Consider the following 25,648-nt stretch of genomic DNA (forward strand, 5'->3'; position numbering starts at 1 on the left):
TTCCTCATGATTACAAAGATAGCAGCCTTCCGACATCTGTGTTTGTGTATACTGTAAGTGGCTAATGGAGTTCCTTTTATGCTAAGCTGAAAATTGTTGCAGGTCTACATTATGTACCTTCCTGTTTCCTATTTCCTAGCAAGACGCTTTGAAAAGCCTACCGTGCCATCTTTATGCAAGATATTTCCTTTAAAATGGAGATCACATATGGCCAGTCAGCAAGCCGCTGAAATATCATCTTAGTGTAAAATCTATTTGAATATTTTAGAACTAGTGAAATATGAAATAATTGCCGTCATACATAAAATTTTGAGATGCCAATTGTTCACGAATAAATGAATAGTTCAATGATAGTATATCTGCCGATTGAATTTTGCTGTTTATTTTAGATGCTTTTGATATTAAATATCCTTCTGTTCAAGTAAGTTACCTGACAGCCTTTCTATTTGGTTCATTACAGCTAGTAAACACTGGGAGAGACCGTGCAAAAGTAAGCCTGTTGATGACATGGGCGGTAAGTACAAATCTAAAAGTTTATTTTTAATTTGTGCAGTGTATTTATGTCTTTTTTTTTTAATTTTGTGCACTATCTGATGCAAAATTTGTGTTAAGCTGTTTCGGTTTTATTACCATGATGAAGTGCATAGGGTATATCCATTTACTCAGTGTTAAAATCTCAGCTCATCAATGATTATCACCCTTATGATCCGTTCTAAAGTTTGAGGTCCATTATTGCCATTGATTTATGCTCAATTCAGAATACCCTATGTTGCAAAAAGATATTAGATACCACCCTCTGTCCCAAATTATAGGTTGTTTTGGCTTTTCTAGGTGCATAGCTTTTTCTATGAACCTAGATAGGCGATATGTCTAGATACATAATAAAAGTTGTGTATCTTGAAATGCCAAAACGACCTATAAATTGGAATGGAGGGAGTACTATCTAGGTTTGAAGTATTACAGAAGTCAAATCCGACTCTGCATTAAACTATTATTATTCACTCAAAGTGTCCTTTAGTGATATTTTCTTAATGACAGAATTCTATTGGAGGTTTTTCGCATAATTCAGGAGGCCACTACAATGAGCCCTTCATGTAAGTAGATCAGTAGATATAACCTATACTTGTTCAGTTCTTTTTTGGGGTTGTTTTTACTCATAGTTTGATCTTCTAATATGGGCAGTGCGGAAGATGGAGTATCAGGAGTGCTTCTGCATCACAAGCAAGTTTTGATTGTCTCTTCTTCGAGTTGATGATTACGAATTAGTGAATCTTTTTTATGATATGTTATAGAGGCTGACAAGCTGTTATATTTTTGCAGAACAGCTAAGGATAATCCACCTGTCACTTTTGCTGTTGCTGCCTGCGAAACTCAGAATGTGAATGTGACAGTCTTGCCAGTGTTTGGCCTTTCTGGAGAAAACCATGTTTCTGCAAAGGAAATGTGGAACATCATGCTACAGGTAATTACTTCTACCTTGTCTGAACATTTGGTTTATATGATTTTTCATACAGGCTGTTCTATGACATTCTTTTAAGTATAACAGTCCTATCTTTCTTATCATGCTCGCATTTTGCTTCTTTAATTGTTTTATTTAACATTCAGAATGGTCACTTCGATTGGGAAAATTTCAGTGCTGGTTCCAGTATGCCTTCTTCTCCAGGACAGAAACTCTGTGCAGCTGTCTCAGCCTCAACTTGGGTAGAGCCACATGGTAGATGTACTGTTGTGTTTGCTCTGGCTTGGTCCTCACCTAAAGTAAAGTTTCAAAAGGGATGCACATATAACAGGTTAGTGTCCCCTTGTTGTCAATATAGACGACACCTTTTGATTCTGTTTACATCTTTATTTATTGATACAAGACTTGTTCCGATGCCAATCCAACTTATAAAATACTATGTCTCATAGGAGCAATGATGTGTGTCTCAATTTAGTTGCCTATCACATTACACACGACTTAGGCACACTTAAGTACTGATCATATCAGAATGTCCCCAGTACAATAGTTTCTTTTTTGTTTCAGCCTTCTCTGGGTTTGCACAATTGAATATTTGGTGTTCAGAAGTTCTTGAGAAGTTGTAATTAGTTACGTTAATATGAATTGTAGTGCATTCTAAGTGTAATGGGATAATTCATAAATGTGATTTCATGTTGCAGGAGGTACACCCAATTCTATGGAACTTCTGAGAAATCGGCTGTTAACTTGGTACATGATGCCTTAACAAGTATGTTTTTCTTTTGTCAATTTCTTGACTTCTTAATCTGTTATTTTTTAGGTAAATGCACTAGGGGAGAGCCCTACTGTGATGTGATAACTATATATATAAATGAAAAGATTCAAAACAAGCTGTGAAGCCTAAAAGAAAACGGAATGCTAAAAGTGATAAGGAAACAGTACAACCTATTTAACTTGGTGCAGAAACTAATTCTTAGAGTTACAGTATTTGCTAGGACTATAAAAAACACTTCCACATGTTATAATAATCATCTTTTAGATTGGATGGAGTATTTTCCCTCCAAATACAGTCATATGTTGAAAACAAGATTGTAGTGATATTACTGGGAAATGTGCAACGTTGGCCCTTGAGTTGCTGATTTAATGTATTTATCAGTCTTCTACATTCTGACCTATGCTCCTGGATTCTTTTTCCTTGTTTTCAGAATATAAACTTTGGGAAGAAGAAATCGAGAAGTGGCAAAACCCCATACTCAAGGATGAAAGACTTCCAGAATGGTATATACTCTACCTCTTGCTTCTATATTAAATTTGTTGTTGCCCCTGAAATTTACTAGTCCACATCTTCCTCTGTAGAGAAGAAAATGAAATTTAACTGTAGAATGTTTGGGTGTCAAAATGCTTGCAGGTATAAGTTCACTCTTTTTAATGAGCTTTACTTTCTGGTAGCTGGTGGGACCGTTTGGACAGGTACACTGTAACTTTCTTATGGTTGCGCTGTAACTTTCTTATGGTTGCTTGTTCAGATCACCACTTGTCTCATTACTTTTGAATGTCACGGAGATAGTTTCTTCTTTTGGTATAATTACTTTTGTTCTACAATCTAAAGTTGCCATCATCTGAGTTTCTTTTAGCTTATAATGTCTACTCCTTTTCCTTTTGAGTGCAAGGAACCTTATATTTTTCCTTCTGATCATGTAGATGGTCAACCCCCAGCAATCGATGAGAAAAACAGTCCTGGTTCTAATCAGCAGAAGTCCTCAAAGAGGGGTACTAAAGACACCAAGCAGGGATCTGTTAAAGATAGCCATGTCAACCTGACAGTGGAGCAAGTACTTCATGGTGGTTACATGACTAATGGTGATGATCACAGTGTATCAAAGTTCGCAGCAGTTCATGGGTCACAAATGCAAAAACAAATCAATGGACTCAAGTCAGAAGAGCCAATTCCTTACTTGATTTCAAAGGATGGCCCTGAACATGTTGGCAAGTTTTTGTATCTAGAAGGAGTGGAATACATCATGTGGAACACATATGATGTGCATTTCTATGCATCTTTTGCTCTCCTTGATTTGTTCCCAAAAATAGAGTTGAGTATCCAACGTGATTTTGCCAATGCTGTGCTGTATGAAGATCGACGCAAAGTAAAATTTTTGGCTGATGGTACATCAGGAATCCGCAAGGTTAAAGGTGCTGTGCCTCATGATCTTGGAACACATGATCCGTGGCATGAAATGAACGCATATAACATACACGATACAAGCAAATGGAAAGATTTAAACCCCAAATTTGTGCTCCAGATATACAGAGACTTTGCTGCTACAGGTGATATGCAATTCGGTCGAGATGTTTGGCCTGCAGTCTGTGCTGCTATGGACTATATGGATCAGTTTGACCGTGATGGTGATGGTCTCATTGAGAATGATGGATTTCCTGATCAAACCTATGATGCTTGGACTGTTCATGGAATCAGTGCTTACTGTGGTTGTCTATGGCTTGCTGCACTTCAAGCTGCAGCTACAATGGCTCATCGTCTTGGGGATCGGCACTTTGCTGAGAAGTACAAGCTCAAGTTCATAAAAGCCAAAGCAGTATATGAGGCAAAGTTATGGAATGGGTCATATTTCAATTACGATAGCGGCACAAGTAGCAACAGTAGATCCATTCAGGCTGATCAGCTGGCAGGACAGTGGTATGCTGCCTCGTCAGGCTTGCCCCCGCTTTTCGACGAGCACAAGATAAGAACTGCTCTGCAGAAAATATTTGAATTCAATGTGATGAAGGTTAAAGGAGGACGGATGGGATCTGTAAATGGTATGACTCCAAAGGGAAAGGTGGACGAGACATGCATGCAATCTCGAGAAATCTGGACTGGTGTTACATATGCTGTTGCTGCAAATATGCTGCTCCATGGAATGGAGCATCAAGGCTTTACAACCGCAGAAGGAATTTTTATTGCCGGATGGTCAGAAGAAGGATATGGGTATGCCCTGTCTCATACATTGTCGAGCAATTTCAGATTTTGCAGTGATGCAGCTTTTCACATTAACTTTGCAGTGCATTTCTTATCTCATATTAACTTAGCAGTGCATTTGTTATCTTTTCTTTTTGGTTGCTTCTGTTATATTCCATTAGAAACCTAGGAATCAGATGTTTCTAGTGCTGCTTATTGTATGTCATTCCCAAATCTGTCTAGGGCTGTATACTTTTACTTTTTTTCGAGTAACGCATGCCAAATTGTCTCAAATCAAATGAAGTTTTGAGTAGTGTTTGTTGAGCCATATTCATCAATGAGATATTATAACATGGGTTTACCGCGGTGCTGCAGGTATTGGTTCCAAACACCAGAAGGATGGACCACAGATGGGCATTATAGATCCGTCGTATACATGCGGCCTCTTGCCATTTGGGCAATCCAATATGCAGTTTCTCCTCCAAAGGCGATTCTTGAGGCCCCCAAAGTTAACCTAATGGACCGAATACATTTATCCCCTCACATGGCCCGAGCAATTAGCGAGATAAGCATTAGAAAGATAGCACCCGACAATAGATGTTTCCCTAGCTCTGCCTTTAATTGTGAATGCTGATCCAAAGGTAACATGCAGCTGCTGAGCAACTTACCAATCTTTTCGGGTTTTCGGTTTCTCCTTGCCCTTTTCAAGGTCCAGTGGGGTTCAGGAGCTCTTCTCTTGAATCAGAGGGCATATCCAAACCACCACAAAACTCGCGACTCAAAAGAGTTCATGTTGTATGATTGTACAGCAAACTGTAATCACAGTGTTTTTTTTTCACACAAAGTTCTGCGCTGCCAAAGTAACCACATTTCACATGAGAGCTAGAAATCAAAGAACTGGGATGCTGGTGTCTCATACACCATAACACCATTCACTTCAGAAAATCTTCCTACTGCTCGTTTTGGATCTGGATCTAACGTTTTATGAAGTCATTTGGATATGGCTCATTTCTGTCTTTCTGTTGGCTGCCGAGTATACGTTCTGCACGTCGATGTATCATTCTTCACTATAGGATCATGGATTGTTGCTTTTCTGGTAGTCTAAAATTCAAAAAAAAAAAAACTGGTAGCCTAGAGCCTCATCTAATCATTTTAGGTTCTCTCATTTCTTCGTTCTTTAAAAAGCTACCGAACTCAACATATGGTTGGTTCTGAAAGTCGTTTGTTCCTCCCCCATGTTAAATATGATATTTGATTTCCGTATCTTTGCAAGCATCTTCAACTAGCTGATCTTTACGAGTGGGGTGGTTCTACTGTAAGAAACCTAACTAAAGTTATGTTAGGAAAATGCACTAAAATCTGCTCCCTTCGTTTCAATTTATGTGGATGCATAGTAAAAGTTGCGTATATAGAAAAACTAAAATGATAGAAAAGCTAAAATGACTTATAATTTAGGACAGAGACAGTACAATATTATATGGTTTTATATTAAAGCCATCATGAAATATATTCATGATCTTGATACTGCATTTATTTAGTTATATAGGTATAGGTATTAATATATTTTCTATAAGCTTAAAAGTTTGACTTGAAGTAAAACTGAAACGATGTGTACCAGCGGCTGATCTGGTGACCATCACTGCCCATGTAGAATTTATTCCAATGGCTACATGCTCTTCTAGGCATATTTATTATGTAGTTGGAACAATAATTTTGTGTGCATCTCTTTGGTTTTTGGCTTGGGATTAGTTAAAGTAAGAGATAGGGTTTATTGCTTTTGGTGTTTGAGAGCAACTAGTTGGTCCTGTCCGGTAGTGATCTTTCACCGAAGGAGTTTTTGGGCTTGTTCGCTTGAACTTATCAGCTAGAATCTACAATATTTTTCTCTCACAACAAAACAGCTTCAGGCGGCTTTAATACCACGCCTTAAGTTGATTTATGTTTGGTTTTTGAGACTCGCCAATCTAGAGTGGACAATGGGCACTCCTAACTTTTAGGCCTTGTTTAGATATTGGATTCATCTCAAAACACATGTTTTGACCCGAAGATCGATCACACACCAACTAGGGCTAGATCGCCTGGGTTGCTACCGACCGAAGAACGCAACGAAAATCACACTTACAGTGAAGAACGGAGAGGTTTACAAGCAAACCAAAGGATATGTATCACGCTTACGTCGTGAAGAACGGCTAGTTTTCGGGCAAACTAGCAAAGAGTAACCAGTCGGGCTTGCGTGACTAAGAACGGCTAGTTTCTTAGCAAACTAGCAAAGGAACCGTCGAAGCCCTCGTCTGGGAGGGACCCCATGGGGGCTGTAAGGAAAATGGACCCTTGGTCCATTTACTTTAGATTTTGGTGTTTGATGACCAACACAACCAAATTGGACTAATAAATTTGCAAGTGTTTATTTTGTAGTTCAATAGGGTGCAAGACGTGACTTGGACGAAGGCGACGTGGCGATCTGATGATCAACACCTTAAGAAAGACCTTAGAAGCACAAGAGAAGACCCAAGATATCAAGCAAAGTTCAAGCACGAAGATTGGAACCAAGCCGTACGCAAGATCACGAAGAAACGAGCTCACTGAGGTGACCGGACGCTGGATAAGCGACCGGACGCTGGGCAGAGGACTCGGCAGACAGGCGACCGGACAATGGACCGGGCGCTGGCGGCAACCGACCGGACGCAGGACAGCAGCGTCCGATCGAGTACAGTAAGGTTCCAGAGCGACAAATCTACGACCGGACGCGTCCGGTGGTAGGCGACCGGACGCTGGCCAACGTCCGATCAGTACATTGCCGGCTCAACGGTCGGGACGACCAGATGCGTCCGGTCAGGACGATTCAGCGTCCGGTCAGTAGCAGTTTCGTGGGAATTCGACCCCAATGGCTACTTTCTCAGTGGGGCTTATAAATACAACCCCCAACCGGCTATTTGAGATGTGTGGAGCTGAGAAAACATACCAAGGGTGTTGATACACCATTTTAGTGATCTCCACTTGCATAGTGCTTAGTGATTCATCAGGTGATTAGCGTAGGTGCTTTGCGAAGTGCTTAGGTTGATTAGACCACCGCTTATGCGCTTGCTCTAGGTTTAGGCCTAGTGTTTAGTGAGGTTTGCATACCTCTTACCACTCGGTGCTTGCGAGCACCATTGTTGTACATCAGAGGGGCTTAAAGTCTTGCGAGATCACACCAACCGCGTTTGTGGTGTGGCCGCCATCGTGTACCGGAGGGAACAAGGCCCGCGGTGTTTCGGCCGGAAGCTTGATAGTGAAGACGGCGGGGAGCATCTGAGAGAGGCTTGCCGAGAGGCACGTCGGAGACCCACTTGCGCGTGGGGAAGGCCCAAGGCTATCCACGGAGTTACCCGACCGGGAGCTTGGCCCTTGCGAGGGATTCCTTGCGAGGGGCTCCAACGAGGACTAGGAGGAAGCTTGCGCGCTTCTCGATACCTCGGTAAAAATACCGGAGTCATCGACGGGAGTTTGCATATCTCTACCTTGCTCTTTAGCTTCCGCATTTACATTGATTACTTTACTACGTTTGCGGTAGAGATAGCAACACATTAGCAAAACCGTAATTGCACATTGAGATAGTTTATCTTTTACATAAGTTTTGCTAAGGTTAGAAAAGGAGGCCATAGTTTAGAGTTAGAATTTTTAAGTTGCCTAATTCACCCCCCTCTTAAGCGTCACGGTCCCTTCAATTGGTATCAGAGCCGGTTGGCTCATATTTGGACCTTTGGCTTAACCGCCGTTGAGCCAATGCTATTTAAAGTGGTTGGGATAGATACCGCTAGGCCTCCGCACTTTGACGGCACTAACTTCCCATACTATAAAGCTAGAATGGCTTGCCACCTTGAGGCGGTTGATTTAGGTGTATGGAGAGTCACTCGTGATGGGATGAAACCCATCAAGAATCCCAAAAAACCCACAAAGAGTGATGAAAAAGAAATGCACTTCAATGCTAGAGCTAAAAATTGCTTGTTTGAATCACTTAGTATGGATGTTTTTAACCAAGTATTCACTTTAAATACGGCACATGAAATTTGGTTAAAACTCTAAGAGCTCCATGACAGCACAAGCAATGTCCGTGAGTAAAAACATTGTCTAGCAAAGCAAAACTATGATTCCTTTACTATGAATGATGATGAGCTTGTTCGTGATATGTATTCTCGATTGAATCTAATTATCAATGAGCTCCATTCAATAGGATTATTAAAGCTAGATGATGCATACATCATGAGGAAGATCATCTCCGTGCTACCACAAAAGAAATATGCAAGCAACATCACCATCCTTCACAACATGGAGGACTTGAGCAACATGACCCCGGGCATAGCCATTGGTAAGTTAGTGGCATTTGAGATGTCACGTAAGATGGGTCAAGAAGAAGCTTCTTCATCAAGCAAAGGCAAAGCTCTCGCTTGTAGCGAGAAGAAAAAGATGAAGGGCAAGAAAGTTGAGCCAAGCTCAAGCTCAAGCTCCTCAAGTGAAGAAGAAGATGATGATGATGATGATGAACAAGAATCAAGTAATGATGATCAATCTTCCTCCTCCACCTCCGACCTTGATGAAGAATCACTCAAACTTATCAAAAAGGTAGAGAAGATGATCGTAAGGCTCAATGTCAAGGGTGCGCCTATCCAAATTCAAGACCTTGTTTTCACTAATCAAAGAAACGAGCAAAGAAAGAGAGGATGCTATGGATGCGGTGAGCTATGGCACTTTGTAGAAGTTTGTCCAAACAAGTCCACACCCAAGACAAAGAAGAAGGCATGCAAGAACCAAGCCCTCACATCAATAAGATCATGAGATGATTCTTCAAGTGAAGAAGAACCCCATCACAAGAGGCGAGGCCGCAAGCACTCTCATCAAGCTCTTCTCGTGTGTGCCTTATGGCACGAGGTAACAAAAGCTCTTCCTCTAGTGAGAGTGATAGTGATGATGATATGCCTTCTTATCATAAACTTGTGCAAGAAAATCTTAATTATGCTAAAGCTTGCACTAGTCAACAAAAGAAGCTCAAAAGTTTAAAAGAAAAGCTAGATAGTTCACAAAAAGCATACAAAACCTTGCTTGAACAATATGAGAACTTTGCTAATCTCAATGTTGAACTATCTACTAAAATTGAGAAGCTTGAGACTAGTACAACAACAAATGCATGCACAATCAATGATGAACAACTCTTAAAGAAAAATGAAAAATTAAAAGAAAAGTTAGCTAGCTCACAAGAAGCATATAACAGTTTGCTTGCTAAAATGGAAACCATGTGCAAACATTGTGATGAGCTAACTAATAAAGTTGCTAATCTTGAAGCCGTTAGCACAACCCCCACCAAGGCATCTAAAAAGAAAAGCTCTATCTTTAACATGTCTAAAAAGGATGCCTCTACTTCTTGTAATGATTTATGTTTAAACTCACATTTATGCAACCAAGTTTGTGTTGAGAAAGTTGTTGTAGATACATACACACAAGAGGTTGCAAAGGAGAATGAGCAACTCAATCAAGAAGTAGTTCGCCTCACCAAGGACTTGACTCAAGTGAAAGGCAAGATGAAGCAAACCCAACTTCATCAAGATAACACCATCAAGGGAGTGAAGAAGCTTGATGAAGGACAAACCATGGTTTGTTACGTGTGCCACAAGGAAGGTCACAAGTCCTATGAGTGTAAGGTGAAGAATGGGGGAGGAGCAAAGAAGGAGAAAAAGCAAACAAGCAAGCTCTCCAACACCTACATCAACAAGGTGGACAAGAAGGCCTCCACACCTTATCTCTTGAAGAAGAAGAAAAATGACAAGGTGGTGGCCATCAAGGTGAACAAGCAAGCCAACAATGGGGTCAAACGCTTTTGGGTGCCAAAGGAAATCATCTCAAATATGAAGAGCACCAAGAAGGTTTGGATCCCGAAAGGGAAGTGAGAAGTCCGTTGGACTTTAGGGAATTTAGAGACTGGGCAAAGGATGGGTGCATTACATGGGGTGCATCATGATGGACAAAATAATTGCCAAGTGGGTTAGTGGATACTATGGACCCAAATTCCCCTTTCCATGTTAGTGCATTTACATGCTTAAATCTTTTATCATGCATTCAATAGGTATAACATATGGTAGGCTTGCTCGATTTCATTATCAACCCTTAGAGCAAACCTACATGGTTTAAAATTGTTTAGGAGCACGGCACATAGCTTGTTTTACAATTATTTATCTAATATGTGCCAAAGTCCAAATTGTAGATAATCTCTCCCAAATACCATCCTTCAAGTGGTATTTTAATACTTAAATCAATGTGCACAAATCTTACAAGTATTCAACACTTGTGTGCACAAATTTAGGGGGAGCTTAATCTACAAGTTGGATGTGAAACGACCTGATTTCCGCGAAGGGAAATCCACAGAGTCGAAGTGTAATAAGATCGTTGTAGATCATATTACCCAAATTCCAGTCGAATACCACATCCATACAACGATAATATCAGAGTACAAATAGTGCAGAATTACATAATTTATTACATTGCCGCATTGGCGAAATCAAAAGTAGCATTCATTCAGAACAGTTTGAAGATAAGATCGCCAAACTCGAGCGTAGGCACGAACCCCTCATCCGTCAAACTCCTCAGAGCTATACTCCTCAGCAGAACCTATGTGCCAAAATTTATCAGTACGATTTGTACTGGCCACTCCCACCCTATGAGCATTGCTTTGTGGAACTTGGATGCAAGTTGGATATAATCAAAAGGAATCTGTAAGGCTGGGGTTTCCTAAGCCATAGCATATCAAGTATATAATAATAGTTGGTCAAGTTTTAACACTATTCCCACACACATTCCACTCCATTCCCCATCCAGAGCCAGGTTTCGATCCTAGGATCAATATACCACCATCTCCATGTGTGGCAGAACCTCCTAAATTATAGGACCCACATGCACTTGTCACTGTCGAACGACCTTTGACAACTATGCATATGTTCCTGGTAACTTAAGAAGTCTGTCGGGTGTCCTCGGGGAACCCCGAATCATCCACGGTTTCCGAGCAGGATCACGTTAGAGTCATTGCAGTATTACAACATTTATTCAAATATCGACACCAGAGTAAAAACAGCGGAAGTCTTATGATAACATAGTTTACAAACCAGTTGTTTCAAACCTTACAAACTAAGTTTGATACTTATTACAAACCATAGTAGTAGTGGAGTGGCATAATTAACATATACATAACACACAAAATAAACATCCTGCCCAAGGATCACACATTTACTTCTCATTGTCAGAACGAACGATAGTCATGCAACATGATCCAAAACAGATCTGCTCATGAGGCTCACCTGCAACAAGGGTCAACGAACCCTGAGTACAAAAGTACTCAACAAGACTTAACCGAAATATTAACTGATAAACTTAGGAATGCAGGCTCAGTGATTTAAGGTATAGCTTTAACAATAATCAAAGTTCTTTTGCGTAAAAGCTCTTTTAACAAAATTCTTTATATAGAAAACTTCATAAAAAATCATATATAAAGCTGACACGATCCGTGTTGAGATCATGAAACTTCATATCCAACACCTTCACAAGCCTTATTCGAGTTCCAGTTATTAATACTACGATGATGAACAGTGAGTTGAGTCTCCATAACTGAGGAGCAACGACGATTCGAACCGATTAAAAACCCAGCTGGGAATTCCAGACCACACGACATATGTAGGTCCCTGACCTACATATACCAACCTACCCTCAGATCCTCTAAAACAAGAACGGGTCCGCGCCACCCGAGAATACAATACTCCACCATTCCAGCCCATGGCCACGTGGGTACACGCTACTCTCACCATCTCTCCACTCCCAGTGCGCGAGTAGCCATTCTCATAATAGAATAGCCAAGCAAAGGCTTACCGGAGTATGTGGTTAGTACTACAAAGTCTCACCTCATGTAATTCAACAACGGTACGGGCCTTAATCGACACAGGCGAAAAGAACCCGCTCACAAGACCTCCATGTCTTGTGGCTCACACACACCGAGTTCGCCCGGTCTAGATTTATTACTCCACATCCCCATATCACATGATAACATAAGTAACCAAGGTTCCATTAAAAACTTGCAGGTGGCAGGTAATCACCCGACTTTCATCGTTCTACGCATAGCTAAGCAAAACTAGGCATATACGAGTTTAAAACTGGTAATATGGTAAATATGGAATAACAAGGGTGGTAATGCACCAATTAGGCTCTTACTTAACTCCTAATCACTTAATGCAGTAACAGAAAGCAAAAGCGAAATTAATTTGTAAAACACATGGTAGGGTTGTATGCATCCGGGGCTTGCCTTTATTGACGGAAAAGTCCGGTTCCTGCGACGTTTCACAAGTATTTGATCCGACCTCAACAGACGGATTAACCTCCTCAACAACTTGATTAACTACCACGTGTTCACCTTCGTTCACTACACGTAATAACAATGCCATGTTTAACATGATGCGAAATACGAAACATGATGTTCGATGATGGATGCAAAAATTAACAATTTGAATACAACTTTCCTTCGCGGTACAGTTGCAAGTCAAACAAACTAAATCTTTTTCGTAACACATACATCAATTGCCAAGGATCATTATCAACTAATGACCCAAGGTCATCACTCAATCCAAAATTTCAAACAAAACCTAAATCATTAAAGGTTACTATTTGCTTTTATGAATTAATTATTTAATTCAAAATTATGAAATAAATCAACTTATTCTAATTGAGCTCAAAATTTTAGTAAATGTTCATTACATGATAAGTAAGTGGCAAAACAAATTTAATAATTTTTAGACAATTAAATAAGCCTAGAAAAATCATGGAAATCCATTTATTAATAAATTGAGCAATTTTTATCACATTCAAAAAGTGCTAAAAACAATATTTCATATTTTTCTTAAATACTATACATTACAGAGGAGTCACACAAAAATTTTCATAATTTTTGGAGCTCTAAATAAATCTATACAAAAATAACAAAAATAGATACTATTCATTCGTTGCTGAAAATAGAAAAAATCATTTTTGAACTACGCAGTCACTGACAACCCGACCCCACCTGTCATCCCTAACCTCGCGCGTTTGACCACGATGGCGACGGCGCTGATCGACGTAAACTCGTCGATGGTGAGTCCAACGGCGACGGCCAACGTACCAAAACTATCACCAAGACTAGGCGCATCGATTGACGTCCCTATCAGTACTGATTACGGCCCTATACTAGCTCGACGTCGGCCATGGCGGACGTAGTGGCACGGCAGCGCTACGCCGGCGACGCAAGCACGGTAGAGGTTAAACGCTTAGCACAGAAGGGTTCAACACCTCACCCCGAACACGACTGAGCAACGAGCAGGGTCGGAGGAGCAACGAAGAGGCTGGTCGACGTTCCGAGCAAGCATGGCGGAGCAAAACGTCGTCGGCGATGGTGTACCGGCGACTGCAGTGGTCAAAATGAGCAACCAACTATGGATTAAGTACCACAGCATCGAGACGAAATGGAATCAACCAAAACCAGGGATGGAGATGCACCGTGGAGCTCTGGCCGCGGCGAATCATGCTCGACGGAGGAGTTGCCGGCCGCGAGGAAGAAGACGATGCAACTCGAGTTCCCGACGAAGACAAGCCGAATTGGTGGGTCGGCTGGATGCGCAAGGAAAAGGCGAAGCTATCTAGCACTATGCCGCGATGGCGCAAACGCTGGTTCGACGGTGAGGACTCAACTGAGCAGCGGCGGCGGTGACTGGAAAAACAGAGAAGAGAAAGCGAAGAACGGCGACGGTGGCTGGCTTATAACGCGACCAAGGAAGCGCAAAGAAGCCACACGGAAGCCTTCACCGTGCCAACGCGACGCCCAGACGGCCACGCGCGCGACTGGAAGCTAACCGAAGCTCGCCGGCGGTGTAGCGCAAGCGGTGAACACTGTTCATCAAAATTACAGAATTGCCATTCGCCAAATTTCACAAATTACTCCCAAATTTTCATAACAACTCAAAAATCTCCAAAAACAAAAGTTGTTCAAAATCAAAAGTTCTACAACTTTGCTTTTGAAACCATACCCAAATTCGGCCTACATTTTGAAATGAACTTTTGAATCCAAAGCGGGGATATTTAAGGAATTTTGCCTTTTTAAATAACTTCAAATTTTACTACACAACTTGAAAAACTCCAAAAACAAACTTTGCTTAACTTGTCAAGCTCTACACTTTTGCTTTTGGACTCAACCCCAAAATATGCATAGATTTTGAAACGAGTTTTCAAGGTAGGATTTAAATATTGAAAATCAGGGTTTTCGGAGTTTCAAATCAATACAAAGATTTCAAACTTGATTCAAACAATACCAAGCAATGCTTATAACATAAATGTAAACTTATTTTAGTGAATGCATACAAAGTGTTTAATATGACCAATTGCCTTGCAATGCATATGATGACATGGCCGTTTTAGTATTTAAACACCCGGGGTGTTACAATCCTTCCCCCTAAAAGAAATCTCGCCCTGAGATTCAAAGCCATAGAGTAAATAATGGAAAAGGAAATGTGTCGCGAGAACACATACAAAATCTATCCATAAAACAGCTGAGGTCCTTTTACAAAACACAACTTGTACTACCGAGCTCAACTAACATTACTTTATTCTATATTGACGCTAGAAACTCTGGAAACTTTTCTAATAAGTAATCTTCTGATTCCCAAGTAGCTTCCTCTTCTGAATGTTGATTCCATTGTATTTTATAGAACTTGATGGTCCATCTTCGAGTAACACGATCTTTTTGATCTAACACTCGGATAGGATATTCGGAATAAGTTAAATCCAGTTCTAGTTCCACTCCTTCAACTTCAACATTCTGTTCAGGCACTCGGAGACACTTCTTCAATTGAGAAATATGGAACACATCATGCACAGCTGCGAGATGTTCAGGTAATTTCAAGCGATATGCCACTTTTCCATACCTCTCCAAAATTTGATACGGTCCAATGTATCGGGGTGCCAACTTTCCTTTAACACCAAAACGGTTAACTCCCTTCATTGGTGATACTTTCAGATATACAAAATCTCCTTTGTTAAATACCAATGGTCTCCGTCTTCTATCCGCATAACTCTTTTGGCGGGACTGAGCTATCTTCAAATTACTCTGTATTTGCCTAACCTTGTCTTCCGTTTCTTTCACAAGGTCAACTCCAAAGAATCTTCTTTCTCCAGGCTCAGACCAACTCAATGATGTTCTGCATCTACGACCATAGAGTGCTTCAAATGGAGCCATTCTAATGCTTTCCTGATAACTATTGTTGTATGAGAACTCGGCCAAAGGTAAACATTCATCCCACTTATTGGAATAGTTAAGGACACAACACCTTAACATATCTTCAAGTACTTGATTAACTCTTTCAGTCTGTCCATCAGTCTGCGGATGATAAGTTGTACTATACAGAAGTTTGGTACCCAATGAAGAATGCAATTGTTTCCAAAAGTTAGAGACAAACTGTGTACCCCTATCTGACACAATAGTCTTGGGTACTCCATGGAGACTCATGATTCTTGCTAAATACATCTTGGCATATTGGATCATAGGATATATTGTCTTGACTAGAAGAAAATGTGCTGACTTAGTGAGTCGATCTACAATAACCCATACTGAGTCAAACCCCTTTGATGTCTTGGGTAGACCAACAATAAAGTCCATACTTATGTCCTCCCACTTCCAAGATGGAATAGGTAATGGTTGTAATTCATCAGCAGACCTCAAATGTATAGCTTTTACCTTTTGACAAGTATCACACTTTGCTATATATGTAGCAATCTCTATTTTCATTTTAGTCCACCAGAATCTTTGCTTCAAGTCATGGTACATCTTGTTGCTTCCCGGATGGATAGATAACCTAGTAGCATGTGCCTCATCTAGAATTGACTGCCGCAACTCAGGAACTTTTGGTACCACCAGGCGATCCTTGAACCACAACACATCTTCATCATCAATGCTAAAGCATTCCGCTTTTCCTATTCTTGACTCTTTCCTTGATATGGGCTATACCCTTGTTTTCCTTCTGAGCAGCAATAACTTGATCCGAATAGTGGCTTCAACAATTATGTTGGTCAAACTTCCTTGTTGAACTACTTCTACATTCAACTTTTCTCATTTCTTGACATAAATTCAAACCCATTGTTCTCACTGTTAGACAATTGCAATAACTTTTGCGACTGAGGGCATCTACAACCACATTTGCTTTACCAGGGTGATAATGTACTTCCAAATCATAATCCTTAATCAGTTCTAACCATCTTCTTTGTCTCATGTTCAACTCTGACTGAGTAAAGATATACTTTAAGCTCTTGTGGTCTGTATACATATGGCACGTATTACCAAGCAGGTAATGCCGCCAAATCTTCAGAGCATGAACCACAGCTGCTAACTCCAGATCATGAGTTGGATAGTGTTCTTCATGTTGCTTAAGTTGCCTGGATGCATAAGCAATAACTCGACCTTCTTGCATCAACACACATCCAATACCAATACCTGAAGCATCACAATAAACATCAAACGGCTTCTCGATATCAGGTTGGGCTAACACGGGTGCAGTAGTCAACAGTCTCTTCAAAGTCTGGAAAGCCTCCTCACAATCTGATGACCAGACAAACTTGACTTGGTTCTTCAACAACTCAGTTATGGACTTTGATACTTTAGAGAAATCTAGAATAAACCGACGGTAATACCCCGCCAAACCCAGAAAACTCCGAACTTGATGAACTGTGGCTGGCGGTTTCTAATCAAGCACATCCTTCACTTTGCTGGGATCAACTGCAACTCCTTCGGCTGACAAGACATGTCCAAGAAATTGCACTTCCTTAAGCCAAAAATCACACTTGCTGAACTTGGCATATAGTTGATGTTCTCTCAAGCGGGTCAGAACAATTCTGAGATGTTCCGCATGTTCTTTCTTATTCTTGGAATATACTAAAATGTCATCAATAAACACCACTACAAACTTGTCTAGCTCAGGCATGAATACTGAGTTCATGAGATACATGAAATGAGCTAGAGCATTTGTCAAACCAAAAGACATTACCAAGTATTCATATAATCCATATCTTGTGGTAAATGCCGTTTTAGGAATATCTTCAGGCTTTATCTTGATTTGGTGATATCCAGACCTCAAATCTATCTTGGAGAAAACTTTGGCTCCGGCCAATTGATCAAAAAGCAAATCTATCCGAGGTAATGGATACTTATTTTTGATGGTCACTTCATTCAACGGACGATAGTCAACACATAACCTCAAGGTCTCATCTTTCTTTTTCACAAAAATTGCCGGACATCCCCAAGGTGAGGAACTAGGTTGGATAAACCCTTTCTCAATCAATTCTTGTAACTGAGTCTTCAACTCGGCCAATTCCTTAGGTGGCATCCTATAAGCTCTCCAAGAAATCGGAGTTGTTCCAGGTTGTAACTCTATGTTAAACTGTACATCCCTATCAGGTGGTAGACCGGGTAAATCTTTAGGAAACACATCCGGAAATTCACACACTACAGGAATATCCCTAATCTCTTTGATAGCAGTTGCACAAATCTTGCCCACTGATCTTCTTAGGGTTGGAAGTTGGATGAGTAGTTGAGAATTACTATCAGGCAAACTCACTCTTAATGTCCTATTCAAAGCATCCATAACAGCCTTATGCTGATACATCCAATTCATTCCCAAAATTACATCTATATCCTGATCCTTAAGGATAATCATGGTAGTGGGAAAAATATGCCCACCCAGGTTTACGGGTACCTGGTATACCATTTCCTTAGTACACAGACGTCCCCCGAGTGACTGTATAAAGAAACTTTCCTTTGTTGCCCCAATTGAAATTTCATACTTCATGACAAATGTTCTATTGATGAATGAATGCGATGCGCTAGAATCAAAAAGTATAACTATAGGGTGATTGGCAACAGGAAACATACCCATCATCACTAGCTCCCCTTCTGGAATTTCTCCAGCTTGAATATAGAACACCCGTCCTGTCTTCCTCTCATCTTTGCCCTTCTGAGCATTCTGATTGGGGTTCTTGTTTGGTGCCTGACCCTGTTGTTGATTGGCAGGGGTCTTCTGATAATTTTGATTAGCCTGCCTAGGATATGGACATTCCCTGGAGAAATGACCAGTCCTTCCACAATTGTAACACGGATAGTTGTGACCCTAGGACGTTGGAGCATTGCCACCAGAAGCATTGGTTGACTGTGAATTCGGATAGGTTATAGCAGGACGGACATTTTACTGTTGCCCGGCTTGGAACTGCGGCGGACGATAAGGAGGACGATTATGATGTACTGGATGATAAATCACCCTCTGCCTCTTCTGATTTCCCCTAAAAGATCCAGACGGCATACTCTTTTTCTTTTTGAGCTCCTTATGCTGCCGATACTTTGACTCTGAAGCAATTGCAATATTTACTGCCTCATGATAAGTAACATTAGTACAAGTGGTCATCATAGTCTGTAACTTGGTATTCAGGCCTCTCATAAACCACCTCTTCTTCTTGGCATCAGTATTGACATGTTCTGATGCATATTGGGACAGATGATTAAATCTTCCCACATACTGCATCACGGTTTGATCTCCTTGCTTCAAAGCAAGGAATTCATCTAGCTTCATAGCCATCACTCCTTCAGGGATATAATGGGCTCTGAAGGCAGTATGGAACTTAGCCCAAGTTATTGGAATGCCAGCTGGTTGCATAGCCACTAAGTTTGCCCACCAAGCACTTGCTGCTCCTCTAAGTTGCTGGGCGGCAAACGCAGGTTTCTGATACCCTGTGCATGGAATAAGGTCAAATTTCTGCTCCATGGTTCGAAGCCGGTCATTAGCCTCCAATGGTTCATCTGCCTTGGTGAACACCGGTGGTCTTGTGTCTGTGAAATCAACATATGTAGCCTCCTGTCTATTATGGTGGCGACCACGGTTTCCTTGCATCTAATTCTGATTACTTAGAGCGATCTCATGAAGCAAACGAGAATTTTCAGCCATCACATTGACAAGTGCGGTTATAGCATCAGCTAAATTTGTTGGAACTGGTGGCGGATCTGGAATACCGTCCTCATCTTGTGAAGTTCCCGGAATAAACGAACCCCGCGTATGACGCATCTGCTCATAACAAACCAAACTTTATCCACAAGTCTTTATTGAATTATACCAAAGCTTACTCTAGACACATTACATAGAGTTTACTAATATAAATACAAACCCACAAGTACGAAAAACAAAACTACATAACTTAACTAGAGCTACTATTATACAACTCTACTCCTTTCCTCAATTACTTCAAACTTCAGGCTCGGTATCCATTCCGGAATTATTACCGCCTTCGTTATCACTTTCATCGATCATTACTAATTCTTCAGGATCTTCTTCTTCTTCTGATTCGTCATCATCGACAAGGATGACACCAGGATCCATGGCATCAGCTTGAGGCTCATGATTTGGATCTAGCAGATTACTAAGCCTATGAACTTCCTCATGCAGATAAGTATTATGTTCTTCTAAATCTTCTACATAGAATTCTAGCTCATGAGTTCTAGCTCTAGCTACATTTTCTCTCTGCCAAGCTTCATTCCTTACTTCCACCGTATGAACCAACATACTGTTCGTAGTTCCTATGCGCGGTGGTGAGATGCCTCAATTGACCCTGCAATTCTCCTACCTATATAGCATCCAAAGCCCTATCTCTAGTAGCTTATGCTAACTCTGCATAAATTCTCTGTATCTCCGCCTGGGGATCAGGCCTAGAACTACTACTACTAGCACCATCATTTCTAGGGGCAAGTTGGTGACGAGGAACTCCTTTGGGTCTAGTGGACTTATGGGGCATCATCTTGGCACGAGCCATACTGTAGGAAGCCAATTTAATCCAAGTAAGACCATTTGATCAAAATCTAAAAAGTAGCTAAGATGGATTACATTCCTCAAACCAGACTCACTACTCAACTCCAGACTAAGAGGTGAAGGAAGTAACGAGTGAATTAATCATGATGCATGAATCGTTCTTACGAACAAAAACATCAAAGCTTATAATGCACATAAACAACATTTGTTTTTATATAGGGCATAGTAAGATTACTACTCCACCACACAAGACCTTTTTAATCAAATACGGAATGGTGAGAAAGAAATAAGATAAGTCAGAAGCAATTTGGACCAAATTATCAAGTTAAATTTAGTCATCCCAAATTATTTTGAAGTTTTTGTAAAACAATACAACAAAAACCTTGTAATGCAAGCTCTGATACCATTCTATGGCAGAACCTCCTAAATTATAGGGCCCACATGCACCTGTCACTGTCCGATGACCTTTGACATTTATGCACATGTTTTCGTTAACTTAAGAAGACTATCGGGTGTCCTCGGGGAACCCCGAATCATCCACGATTTCTGAGCAGGATCACATTACAAAGTCATTGCAGTATTACAACATTTATTCAAATATCAATATCAGAGTAAAAACAGCGGAAGTCTTACTGATAACATAGTTTACAAACCAGTTGTTTCAAACCTTACAAACTAAGTTCGATACTTATTACAAACCATAGTAGTAGTGGAGTGGCATAATTAACATATACATAACACACAAAATAAACATCCTGCCCAAGGATCACACATTTACTTCTCATCGTCAGAACGAACAATAGTCATGCATCACGATCCAAAACAGATCTGCTCATGAGGCTCACCTGCAACAAGGGTCAACGAACCCTGAGTACAAAAGTACTCAACAAGACTTAACTGAAATATTAACTGATAAACTTAGGAATGCAGGCTCAGGGATTCAAGGTATAGCTTTAACAATAATCAAAGTTCTTTTACGTAAAAGCTCTTTTAACAAAATTCTTTATATAGAAAATTTCATAAGAATTATATACAAAGCTGACACGATCCGTGTTGAGATCATGAAACTTTATATCCAACACCCTCACAAGCCTTATTCGAGTTCCAGTTATTAATACTACAATGATGAACAGTGAGTTGAGTCTCCATAACCGAGGAGCAATGACGATTCGAACCGATTAAACCCAGCTGGGGATTCCAGACCACACGACATATGCAGGTCCCTGACCTACATATACCAACCTACCCTTGGATCCTCTAAAACAAGAATGGGTCTGCGCCACCCGAGAATACAGTACTCCACCATTCCAGCCCATGGCCACGTGGGTACATGCTACTCTCGCCATCTCTCCACTCCCAGTGCGTGAGTAGCCATTCTCATAATAGAATAGCCGAGCAAAGGCTTACCGGAGTATGTGGTTAGTACTACAAAGTCTCACCTCATGCAATTCAACAACGGTACGGGCCTTAATCGACACAGGCGAAATGAACCCGCTCACAAGACCTCCATGTCTTGTGGCTCACACACACCGAGTCCACCCGGTCTAGATTTATTACTCCACATCCCCATATCACATGATAACATAAGTAACCAAGGTTCCATTAAAAACTTGTAGGTGGCAGGTAATCACCCGACTTTCATCGTTCTACGCATAGCTAAGCAGAACTAGGCATATACGAATTTAAAACTGGTAATATGGTAAATATGGAATAACAAGGGTGGTAATGCACCAATTAGGCTCTCACTTAACTCTTAATCACTTAATGTAGTAATGGAAAGCAAAAGCGAAATTAATTTATAAAACACAAGGTAGGGTTGTATGCATCCGGGGCTTGCCTTCGTTGATGGAAAAGTCCGGTTCCTGCGACGTTTCACAAGTATTCGATCCGACCTCAACAGACGGATTAACCTCCTCAACAACTTGATTAACTACCACATGTTCACCTTCGTTCACTACACATAATAAAAATGCCATGTTTAACATGATGCGGAATACGAAACATGATGCTCGATGATGGATGCAAAAATTAACAATTTGAATACAACTTTCCTTAGCGGTACAGTTGCAAGTCAAACAACTAAATCTTTTTCGTAATACATACATCAATTGCCAAGGATCATTATCAACTAATGACCCAAGGACATCACTCAATCCAAAATTTCAAACAAAACCTAAATCATTAAAGGTTACTATTTGCTTTTATAAATTAATTATTTAATTCAAAATTATGAAATAAATCAACTTATTCTAATTGAGCTCAAAATTTTAGTAAATGTTCATTACATGATAAGTAAGTGGCAAAACAAATTTCATAATTTTTGGACAATTAAATAAGCCTAGAAAAATCATGGAAATCCATTTATTAATAAATTGAGCAATTTTTATCACATTCAAAAAGTGCTGAAAAACAACATTTCATATTTTTCTTAAATAATATACATCACATAGAGGCCACACAAAAATTTTCATAATTTTAGAAGCTACAAATAAATCTATACAAAAATAACAAAAACAGATACTATTCATTCATTGCTGAAAAATAGAAAAATCCATTTTTGAACTACGCAGTCACTGACAACCCGACCCCACCTGTCATCCCTAACCTCGCGCGTTTGACCACGACGGCGACGGCGCTGACCGACGTAAACTCGTCGACAGTGAGTCCAACGGCGACGGCCAAAGTACCAAAATAATCACCAAGACCAGGCGCATCGATTGACGTCCCTATCAGCATTGATTACGGCCCTATACTAGCTCGTCGTCGGCCATGGCGGACGCGGTGGCATGGCAGTGCTACGCCGGTGGCGTGCAACCGGTAGAGCTCAAACAAAGGATCCAGGAAGCACCAGTGGCTCACCTCGAACGCGTTGAAGCAAGGAGCGAGGTCGGAGAAGCAACGGAGAGACGTGACGACGATCACGGTGATCACGGCGGAGCAAAGATCGTTGGTGAGGAAGAACCAACGACTGCAGTGGTCAAAATGAGCAACCAACTATGGATTAAGTACCACAGCATCGAAACGAAATGGAATCAACCAAAACCAGGGACGGAGATGCACCGTGGAGCTCTGGCCACGGCGAATCGTGCTCGGCGGAGGAGTTGCTGGCCGCGAGGAAGAAGACAATGCAACTCGAGTTCTCGATGAAGACAGGCCAAATTGGTGGGTCGGCTGGATGTGCAAGGAGTAAGCGAAGTTGGAACTAGCTTATCAGTGATGGTGGAGCACAACAACGACGGTGCGGGCTCGCCGGAGATGAGCAAGGCGACGGGAAAAACAGAGCAAGAAGAAAGGGCAAAGACGACGGCGGCTCAGGCTATAAAGGGGGCCAAGAGGCTCGAGGAAGCTGCGCTGTGGCCTTCACCGCGCCAGCACGATGCCAAAACAGCCACGACCGCGCCTGGAACGCCGAAGAAGGAAACACCGGCAATGTAGCTTCGGCGGTGGACACTGTTCACAAAAATTATAGATTTGCCATTTACCAAATTTCACAAATTACTCCCAAATTTTCATAACAACTCAAAAATCTCCAAAAACAAAAGTTGTTCAAAATCAAAAGTTCTACAACTTTGCTTTAGAAACCTTACCCAAATTCGACCTACACTTTGAAATGAACTTTTGAATCCAAAGCGGGGATATTTAAGGAATTTTTCCTTTTTAAATAACTTCAAATTTTACTACACAACTTGAAAAACTCCAAAAACAAACTTTGCTTAACTTGTCAAGCTCTACACTTTTGCTTTTGGACTCAACCCCAAAATATGCATAGATTTTGAAACGAGTTTTCAAGGTAGGATTTAAATATTGAAAATCAGGGTTTTCGGAGTTTCAAATCAATACAAAGATTTCAAGCTTGATTCAAACAATACCAAGCAATGCTTATAACATAAATGTGAACTTATTTTAGTGAATGCATACAAAGTGTTTAATATGACCAATTGCCTTGCAATGCATATGATGACATGGCCGTTTTAGTATTTAAACACCCGGGGTGTTACATATTCCATGGTTGAGGGGTAGGCAGTAGGTGGTGATAGCCCTATCCGTCCTTTGTAACCCCCATGTTCTGGTACAGGCGAAGAGCTAGAGACCAGTATCGCTTGGCAGACCAGGTGTAAGCCGGTGCCTAAAGTAAGCAAGTATAAGTAGAGTTTTTCTATCCTTCAACCCTAAGCCATAGGAATCCTTCTCTACCCTTATCAGCTATCCTTGTGTTGTCCTTGGATGAATTAGCTAGAAGAAATACCTCTGTTCCCTATGTAAATACGATACCCTGAACACTTTCAGGGTGAAAGCTACAACAGGCAATTCCGTACGCTTGTGGATTCTTTCTGTAAACGTTAAGAAATACCAACAAGCTTTCTGCCACCATTGCTGGGGTATGGTTGCTATTTTCTTCGAACCTAATTCATCCTTGTATCTGTTTCCTTTCTTTTTATAAAAACAAAAATATTTTCTTTTACCTTTTCATCATGAAGCCAACTTCAAATCTTAACTGTTCCGCTTCAAAGGGCGAGTTCCATGAGCCACCACTTTCTCCAAAACCAAACTATTCATCTGGCTATGAACTCCACCCTAGCTTAATAGCCATGGTTCAGGCACAACCCTTCTTAGGGCATGATAACGAAAACCCCTGCCATCACCTGCTAGAATTCAAGGAAATATGTTCGTGCCTAAGCATCTCGGGCATGACAAAAGAAACTCTAAGGTGGAAATTGTTTCCTTTCTCCTTCATAGAGAAATCAAAACAATGGTACACACTTGCCATAGGAAGTACGAATGGGGACTAGGATGAACTTAAAGACAAGTTTTGTCTTGCATTTTCCCCATGTCCCGTATTGGCTCTCTACCAAGGGCAATCCTTGACTTTGAGCAGCGCAAGAAGGAGTCCATAGGTGCAGCCTGGGCCTAGTTTTCAACGTTAATACATGCTAGCCTAGACTTGTTGTTGCTGCAAAAAAGTGGCAATGTAGCCAACACCCAGCGAGACAGACGATCTGAACGGAGTGAGATTGGAGATCTGCTTGGCTTCAACACTAGGACCGGTCGATCCTAAAAAATCCCGAAGGCAGGCCAGTCAATTTGACCTACAATTGACTAAGGAGAGAAAGCTTATCAGTAATTTAGGGTGGAACATGCCAGTGTTGCTCCTGACAGTTGCAAGTATGCTACTTCGAGAGCAGCCAAACAGGGGGATCGACTAGATAGCTGATACGAGGAGAAATCGATTATTAAGGACTATGATGCTCATGGATCATGATTGATTTATGATAGCAAGTATGATGCACCAAGATATAAGTAATATAAGGAAAGCATCATCAGCTAGATAGATATAACTAGTGTAACGCATTGAGCCGATAAGTT

The 25,648-nt window shown here is 40.9% G+C and overlaps 1 protein-coding gene across 2 annotated transcripts; it reads left to right on the plus strand.

Moving 5' to 3' along the window:
- Positions 1 to 8: 8 nt before the first annotated feature.
- LOC136534928 (uncharacterized) lies at positions 9 to 5,080 on the plus strand. 2 transcript variants are annotated; one of them, XM_066527279.1, is made up of 11 exons: positions 9 to 53; positions 461 to 514; positions 1,039 to 1,094; positions 1,183 to 1,221; positions 1,321 to 1,462; positions 1,606 to 1,790; positions 2,158 to 2,225; positions 2,662 to 2,734; positions 2,865 to 2,926; positions 3,158 to 4,439; positions 4,785 to 5,080. In XM_066527279.1, exons 2-11 carry the CDS (start codon positions 503 to 505, stop codon positions 5,041 to 5,043), a joined length of 2,178 nt encoding a protein of 725 aa, XP_066383376.1. In that variant the 5' UTR covers positions 9 to 53; positions 461 to 502; the 3' UTR covers positions 5,044 to 5,080. The 2 variants fall into 2 exon arrangements, with proteins under 2 accessions (XP_066383376.1, XP_066383375.1); XM_066527278.1 differs by lacking the exons at positions 9 to 53; positions 461 to 514; positions 1,039 to 1,094 and having other exon boundaries at positions 1,635 to 1,790.
- Positions 5,081 to 25,648: the final 20,568 nt, after the last annotated feature.

This window comes from Miscanthus floridulus, unplaced genomic scaffold (genome assembly GCF_019320115.1).
Source record: "Miscanthus floridulus cultivar M001 unplaced genomic scaffold, ASM1932011v1 os_2409_1_2, whole genome shotgun sequence".
Classification (NCBI taxonomy): domain Eukaryota; kingdom Viridiplantae; phylum Streptophyta; class Magnoliopsida; order Poales; family Poaceae; genus Miscanthus; species Miscanthus floridulus.